The sequence below is a fragment of the Sturnira hondurensis genome, unplaced genomic scaffold, assembly GCF_014824575.4.
Source record: "Sturnira hondurensis isolate 20B ecotype Veracruz unplaced genomic scaffold, ASM1482457v3 Scaffold0001989, whole genome shotgun sequence".
Taxonomy (NCBI): domain Eukaryota; kingdom Metazoa; phylum Chordata; class Mammalia; order Chiroptera; family Phyllostomidae; genus Sturnira; species Sturnira hondurensis.
In genome coordinates this window covers 2,044,158-2,053,139 of record NW_028074620.1, presented here as the reverse complement: position 1 = coordinate 2,053,139, position 8,982 = coordinate 2,044,158, and the positions used below count along the sequence as shown (strand labels likewise).

Below are 8,982 nucleotides of genomic sequence, written 5' to 3'. Positions count from 1 at the left end.
CACTGTTCAGGGTTCCAATATGGAGAAACAGGCATCAAGGATCAAAATCATTGCCTCATTTTTTTGGTATCTTCTACCCGACAAAAGATAAAGGCATGTCGTTCTCACACTGTATTAAAATTTCAACACACTTGTTTTTTAAATACATGCATTTTCTTATTTCTAGGTAACCCTTCAGACAGGAAACTACAAGTTCCCACTATACTGTTTGATCCTCTGATCAAGTAATAAGGTCGGGCTCTTTGCACTGTGTTTATTGTTGTTGTTGTTGTTTTTAACAGGAACGTGAAATTGCTAACTTTCCCTCAGATAAGATTAAGATAATGTTAAGACTTAAAAACTTTTGCCATCTACGCTGCCAATGGACCGTGATACCCTAGATCATTTGCAAGTATGAGGTGAGAAGGGATTCTAAGGAGAAAAACGCTGCTCGTGGACAGCAGGGGTCTCACACACCTCCTCTCAGAACTCTCCCACTATCTGCTCCTTGGAGAACTGCTGACAGCAAACGAGTCAAAACACTGATAAGCACGTAAGAGGACAGAGGTGAGGGAGGATGCTCCAACATCACCAAATTAGTGTATTAAATTCATGTAATAAAAAGGGAGTACGGAGATTTGAGATTAATTGCATGTTGGAAGAAAAGGAATCGTCTTGTCACTCAGCCACGCTCTTGACTACTAAGTTGTGAATTCAGGACAATTATTTTTTAGAATGGCTTTCTACCAAAAAAAGCTGACAGATACAATTAAATTAAAAGAAGCCAGTGAGTATACTTTGTAAAAAAAAAAGGAAGAGAATTTTCACTTTATGTATTAAATTTTCTGAAGTTCTAAAGAAGTAGAATCTTTGCATAAAAGAGCAGCAAGGAATACTCTTCTGCTAGGGATGTGTGGCAGGAACTGAATATGTATGTGAAACACGGGGTTGGCACAGTTCATGATTTGTACATATGTGCTACTCACATCAACCCTACCCTAATTAAAAAATGAGCTCCTGATTTTAGAGAAGAAACACTCTACAATCTGGCATTTGGACAACAAATATAAATTTCACACACCAACAGTTAATCCTAAGGGTGAATTAAATCTCGACAGTGAAAGCAGAATAAGTGACCTTCCTTCTATTTGGCTTCTCTTTAACTCAAATAAATGTGTGAGGACAACTCCCACTTGTTAAAAAGAGGTTGACGGTTATTAATCAGAGCTATAGAATGATGTCAGCATCCAATTACATTGCAACTAGCCAATGAAAGCGTATCTCCCTATAAAAATGATTCATCAAGGAATATTTGAAAGCTAACTAATCAGATGGTATCCTTCAAAAAATTTTTTTGCACATTCGACTTCAATTTACATGCCTTTTGAAATTTTTACTTTCCATAACACCACTTTCAACTAACGCTGTGACGGAACCTCTTCTCACTCAAGAGAGCGAGTTTATATTACACCGAGTACAGGAGCCCCCAAATGTGTATAAAGACCTACTCACCACACTGATCTTTCCCTTCAACTTTGTTTATTGATGTACTGAACATGAAAAAGTACAAAGAATCCAAACACAAAAGAAAACATGTACAGCCTCTTAAATACTCAACAGAATATATTTTCTATTCCAACAGATGTGAATTAAGTCATACTGTACAACTTCAAATAAATACCAGCCTTACATTTTATTAAGTGCTCTGATAAACACTGTAAAGTGAAGCACAATTTGCATGCCCTCTCATCAATGCCTCGGTTTGCTACAGTAGTATAGGAAAGAAGCATGTAGATGCTGTTTTCCCGTGAGGGAAACCTTATTTTTTTAAGTATATACATGTATTTTGTTTTTTAGTTTTTTAGTTTTTTTTTTTTAACGCAGAAGGTTAACTCTGACCATCTAAATGCACCTAAGGATATGAGAAAGTGCTAAGCCAATTGATTTCTGAATAGCATTGAGTGGGTCAGCATGAAAACTCGCTTATTCACTTTAGCACGCGCCTCACAGTATATGTACTGTACTATACTGAAAATTTTTATAACTACAATTTTAAATAATAAAAAATAAAACTCAACGCAACTGCAAAGATAATGTACAACTATGTTATGCATAGCACATTGCCTGTTCTAAGGGGAAGCACGTGAGCATCTCAGTTTATACAAAAAGCAGGACGTAACTATATAGTTCTCAGTGCATCCTGGTGAAGGCATACCGGCCTTCAGCTCTTTTGAAAATTTATTATAAGCTAGATGCTAATCAGAAAATATTTTGTATTTTTTAAAATTTCTCTCATACATGGTAAAGACTTATTTTATTATTTCCCCAAATAGTGGTTTAAGCATCATACAAAGTTAAATTTCAATAGCATACAGATATTTATGATTTTTGTATGAAAAATGTAAGGAAATTTGTTCAAAACCTATGGTTATACTCGTTTTTTTTTTACCACAAACATATTTATAAACGAAAATGTAGCATCACCATAAACAGCTGAAGCTAGACTATCTACAGACAAAATCAGCAACAAATCTGATGCACTGTAAATTCAAGTCCTCAGGACAACAAAAGTGATTAAGCAAGACCTCAAGTAACAATGTTAATGCCATTTACAAAGGAAAAAACTGATACAAAAACATTCAAAACCTGAACATCACTTGGCATGTAAGGGAAAAAAAATCAAATTAGCTGAAAGGGTCATAAACACAAGGTCTTATTTACATTACACAAAGCTCAGGTGTTAGCCTTGAACATAACTTTCAAACTACCTTCAAATATATCCAGCTCAGATCACGCTTGCCGATCTGCTGCAGTACATATCATGTGCAACATCTTTTTTCCTTAAGACAAAACAATTCTTCAAACAATACTGCAAGTACATCACTAAACACCATGAGCTCTATCTGAAGGGATTTCTTTAGGAAGAACAGATTTTTTCCCCCATCTCTTGGTAATTTAAATTTCTTGCCTGCTCTTATATATTCTTTTGTAAATTTTTTTATTTGTTTCAAAATCACAAATCAATGTGAGCCACCTAATAACCAGGATGATCAGACACTCCACTGGTGATTACAAAAACGAAACCAGCAGTGTTTGTTTCCCCCATTGATTCGATTCCTTTCATACAAAGATCTCAAAAGTATTTTCTACATCATAAATCTTTCTAAATTTTCCAACCGCTGCAAATTTCCTGGTAAATTTTAAAAGCTCACTAGGTGTCATATGAAGAGATTTCTCAAAGTATTCAAGTCAAAATATTTGTTCCAGGACCAGTAAAAAGTTTCTCCAAATTTTCTTTTTTATAAAAATAGATGCTTTTTTTAAACCCACATCAAAGAGGCTCTTATCTCTTTGGCAAGGTACTGCTTTACGAAAAGTTCTCCAGTATTCTTACAATAAGCGTTTATAATGTAGCCCCCCCTTCCCCAACCCAAATCATAATTATAAAATAAATACTGTTTTAACTCCATAAATAAAAATGTAAACTTCAAAATACTTTTCTTAGACATAACAGCAATGCTTTAAATGTAAACAAAACACAAAGCTAATCAGAAAGAAAAAGAGAAAAAGGGGGGAAAAAGACATAACCAACTCAAGAATTACAACACAAAGCCTCAATATTTACTCACAGGTTCAAGGCAGTTATGTAAAAAGAAAAGAAATGTCTTCCCTTAGCTGAAACACTTTAAAAGGTCCACCTTCTTCAAAGAAGGCAATAGAATGCAATGTGACAGGTAAAAACCCTGTACCTCTTGTCCATATTCAAACATAAAAGATATTTAAGAAGTTTTAATTCAAATACTAGCAATAAAAAATCTCACATATTTCTTAAGATGCTAAGTAGTCGTTTTATCCCCATCTCAACACTGACTTACAAAGACATTTACTAATGTATAAAGTTTCTCTTAACTTGCCTTTGTTGTATAGTTTTCATATATAAATGGACTGAGGACAAGAGCGCATTAGGCTTTGTGCGTTTTGTTGGTCTTAAAGGAGACCTGCAGTACTCTGTCTCCCAGACGGTATCCATTGAGGCTAGCTATTGCCATGGCTGCCTCATCATAGTTTGTCATAGTCACAAATCCAAAACCTTTGCATTTATTGGTGTTAAAGTCACGGATGACCTTCACGTTGGTGACAGCTCCAAAAGGCCCAAACATTTGCCACAGGATACTCTCGTCCGCATCAGGAGCCAGGTTGTACACAAAGATACACCACCCTGTTCCCGGGTGCCCGGGGATATTGATTCCAGCCAGACTGGTCATTCCATCAATGGTCATTGGAGAAAACCTACTGAACAAAACAGGAAACAAGAACACATACACACAAACACACACGACAGAAACACGATGGTTACAGCAATGGACTTGCTTTCTTTTCCCCTTCCCATCCCCGAGTTTTATAACCCCCCCTCCCCCCACAGAGATGTACAACTATGTATTTGATGACTCAATCGAAGTCTGTGTGTGGCTTGCAGTGACATGCTATACTATCAAGGCGTTAATAAGTTATGAAATGGTCATTATGTGCTGTACTGATTATCCACAATAACAAAAAATATTATTTAGAACTGGCTTATGGATCTAAGCAGGATTAGGAGGAGCGGTGCAACACATATGTAAACATGCTGTAACGTCGCAATGCAATATAAAATAAACAATGGGTTTTTAAAGACCAGGTGGCATCCAGTGATAGAGAGATGTTCCTTGAGTCGACCGTGCTTCAAAAAGCAGCTTTTCATTAGGTTGTACATGCAAAAGAAAACCCAACACAAACTTATGAAAGGGGTCACTCCCCAAATCAAAGAAACTAATCACTTATAAGAAGGGGTTATGAGTATCGTGAACCTCTATCATTACCTCTTTACTCCATAAGCCATATTGAGCAGATTGTCCAACCTGCAAAACACACATTTAGCAAATTTCAGTTTTTAATTTTCCCCCTTGATGTCCAAGAAAGCTGGGCTTGGTATTGCCATCTTCCAAGGGGATATCTGTATGTTAACTGTATGTGAAGTCAAAAACTGGGGCTTCTCACAGAGAATGGGCACCTGATGCCATAAGACACTAACTCTTTTGATGGATACAAGTTTATTTCTACAAGGGTCAGTGTGAAACAGGGAAAATACTGGTGGTCCTCTGAGGAAGCCCTTCAGCGAGGAAAGGTGGAGGTTCTGGAATAGTGAACATTTGGGTCCTCGCCTTTTGCCAGGCAAGTCCTAAGTGCTCCACATACACCTACATGTTTTCAATGCTATTTTAATTCTTGTAACTCTATTGGTTCCTCAGTACACTAAGGCCCACAGTTTAAGTGATTTGCCCAAGAGCACAGGAACTAATTAAATGGTGGTACGCTGCAGTTTACAGAATTCCATAAACTTCCCTTCAACCTCCCAACTCTGACGGACCTTTACGTCCTAGAATCAAAGTAGTGCAACAGATAGAAACAACCTTTACACAAAATCTCCTCTCCCTTATCACTGTGCTCTGCCAAGGTCCAGAGAAAGGAAGACGGCAGCCCCCCCCCTCCAGTAAGCAACAAAGGGAGTTCAGACCCCACGCCTGATGCTTATTGTAATTCTAGAAGGGTGGCCTTGCTCGAAGTGTAAGAAGCCAGGTAGAAACAAGCAGGTCAACTTGACCTTCTCATACACTGTTTTAAAAAGAAAGTATCTGGGGTGGGCTGGTGGGTACTCTTTTCCTACTTCAAAAATTAAATTGATTTTATAGTACTTGATTTATCAGTTTCAATGAGTTCCAAATCTCCACACTGCATACTAATGAATTGCATGTGTTTACAGGAGGTGGGCATACCTTATACATTGCCCATATGACCACCATTAACTACCACAATGTTCAACACTCTCCAAGGAAGACCCAGGGTTTGGGAAACAAATTTTCTCCCTCTTAATCTCTATGTGAAAAGTCAGGTGAAAATTCAATGTTTCGGCCTCATCATCTAACACCTGTGGCCTCAAGCAAAGCTACAGCCCACGAGAGCGCAACCCCTTCTGGTTTTATAAAAGCTGAGAAACACCTTTCAGGTCTTTCAGAACTGGGAAAAGAATCTCCAGCATTCCCGTCCCCAGTCGCCCCTGGGACTTTGTGTGCTTTATAAAACTGGAAAGAAAGAACTGGGCTGATGTAATGCAAAGTGTAAGGGAACAGAACAAAGGATCCTGGTCTGTGTGCAAGTCTGTCCTGTCCTGCCGCCCTCCCAGAAGCAGGTTTACTCTAAGCATCTCCTGACTGAATACAAGCAGTGAGGTAACCAACACTATCCTTAACTGCTTAATCCAGAATAAAAGCTATCGGGAGAGCTGGCTGGGGAGACTGCACATGTATGCTCAGTCTACACAGGTAGGAGGGCTTTGCTTCATACAGAGGTGATGACTATAGTCAGAGATGTCATGTCTTTATATTCCTAAGTACAGGCCACAAAAAGTGGAAATAAAGATGCACACAAATTATACGACCAACCATAAAGTAATAAGATACAGACAGTTTCATAAAACTGCTGGACCCTGGCTGGTGTAGCTCAGTGGATTGATCGTGGTTCCATTCCCAGTCAGGGCACATGCCTGGGTTGCAGGCCAGTTCCCAGCAGGGGACCCACAAGAGGCAACCATACATTGATATTTCTCTCCTTCTCTCCTTCCCTTCCCCTCTAAAGATAAATAAATAAAAATGTTTTAAAAAAACTGTTGGAACAAAGAATACAGAATGTATTTGGCATATGATACCTGTAGAACAGAACAGCATATTGAGATACTGAAGTCTCCTTCCAACGTGCTGACAGGTCCAGAGGCAGAGGCAACCTTATCAATTCATTCAAAATAAAGTTACATCACCTCCGCTCATTAATTTGGACCAGGTGGGGACTGACAGACTCTGACACCAGAAGCTTGGACACCAAACACAGTACAGAGATAAATCTCCTAAGCAAGTTTTCACTATTTTCAAGAGAGGGCGGAGACCTTCTATTCTAAGAATACAACTCAAACTGTAACTAGGCAAGACTTTGAATGGAACCATAATTAGGTAGAGCATTCCCATCTCAAAGCAAGGTGTTTACTGTAAGTACAGAATAAAATGAAGTTACCTGCCTACTTTCCAAGAAATTTAGCTGACACACTATGGGAACAAACATTCTGACACACAATGACCCAGGGGCAAGTAAAAGAGAAAGTATGAAGTCAATTCAAGTCAAATAAATATATAAACAGATTACTGCTAAAAAAATAAAACTGTAGATCCCCAGAATAATGGTTCTCAAAACTGCTCCAAAGCACTGACCAAGATCTGCTTTGAAGTTAAACCGCAAGATCAACAACTTACCCCCTTATCCAATTAGATGGTATCATCTGTCCTCTAAGAGAGAGAAAAATTACTCAGAACTGATACCAGTTTCTTCCCCAAGGAAACTGTGGCAGTGCAACCAGCACATGCCTTCGATGCAACTCAAGTGCTGATTTAAAAGCTCCTTGAAAAATCAAGGTTCATTGAAGCAGGCAAAACAGGCCATTAGACTAGATCACATTCAATAAAATTAGAGCTGCTCTAGGTGAAGAGATTAAAAAAACTTGACTTAAAGTTTAATTCAGATACTATGTCCCACAAATACACTTAAGGAGCTTAAATTACACTATCCACCAAAATAAGTAAGAATGGTTTTATTTTGAAAACTATAGTCAGTTAAATAACCATATTCAATCACTAACGCTCATGTTAATCCTCTAATTATTCTTATGAGTTGACTGAGTCATAAATTTCACAAGCCCACTTTTAAACTTAAACTCTGATTACATAAATTTTAATTTTTTGACTTTAAAAGATATGCATTCCAAGAATATTAAAAGTATCTTTAATTATGATAATTTGTGTTCTCCAATTTCTCTCAATTTCAAGGGTACTATAACAACGTATAAATCCAGTGAGAAATGTCCTAAGTGTCCAGTGGAATGTGACAGATTCAAGGCTAAGAGCATTAGGACACAGATATTAGGGACAGAATATTTGTGAAATGATCTGGACTTAAATTAACAGAGAAGAACAAAATACCAACAAAACAAGCAAGTCCTTAATTCAAGAGTCTTTATTCACGATAGCCAAGAGTTGGAAGCAACCTAGATGCCCATCGGTCAATGACTGGATCAAAAAACTATGGTACATTTACACAATGGAATTCTATGCTGCAGAAAGGAAGAAGGAACTACTACCCTTTGCAACATCATGGATGGAACTGGAAAGCGTTATGCTGAGCGAAATAAGCCAGGCGGTGAAAGACAAATATCATATGATCTCACCGTTAACAGGAATCTAAACAAACCAACCAAGCAAGCAAAATACGACCAATGACACTCAAATATGGAACAGGCTGACAGGGTCCAGAGGGGAGAGAATCATAGGGGAAAAGGGGATGGACTCACATGAACAAGTATAAAGGACACGTGGACAATAACTAAGGGTGGGGGGTGGAAAGGGGAGGGAGGCGGGGAGCATGGGGTAGGGGGCGGGCAGGGTTGGGGATATAAGACAGAAACGTGTACTTGAACAAGAATTAAATAAAAATTATATTTAGAAAAAGAGTCTTTTGTGGTAAAAGAAGATTCAATCTTAATTTAACAGGAGGCAGGGGGGATCGAGGTAATGCCAACCAAGTTTATAAAGGCATCTAAAAAAGGCAACCAAACACACATCAGGTTAAAACTGAGCTAGAGGAATGGAGGCTCTCAGCTTCTTCCAACACTCAATCTAGACCGCACTCCCTCCCTGAAGGCAAAGACCAGTTTGAAACTTCCTAGATGGACAGAGATTTTGGGAGGAATGTGAATTGGACCAATGGATACAACAGTTGGGAACCTGAAAGGACAATAAGTCTCTTTCCTATTTTCTTAAACCGAATTTCCCTTACAACAGACAACTCTTATTCTCCCCCCACAAAAAAGAATTACAGGAGTTAAGAAAAGGAACAATTCCCAGGTAAGTAACATATGGAGGTAAA

At 38.2% G+C, this 8,982-nt stretch overlaps 1 protein-coding gene across 2 annotated transcripts in view; it reads right to left on the bottom strand.

The window, feature by feature from the left end:
- Positions 1-3,444: 3,444 nt before the first annotated feature.
- ELAVL2 (ELAV like RNA binding protein 2) overlaps positions 3,445-8,982 on the bottom strand; it is a 68,355-nt gene continuing 62,817 nt past the window's right edge. The window contains exons 6-7 of one of the 2 annotated variants that reach the window (XM_037038387.1): positions 4,839-4,877; positions 3,445-4,272 (exon numbers count right to left, since the gene is read on the bottom strand). In XM_037038387.1, the coding sequence (XP_036894282.1) occupies positions 3,942-4,272; positions 4,839-4,877 (370 nt within the window). In that variant the 3' untranslated portion in view covers positions 3,445-3,941. The remainder of the gene's footprint in view (positions 4,273-4,838; positions 4,878-8,982) is intronic. The other variant, XM_037038377.1, reaches the window with a different exon arrangement.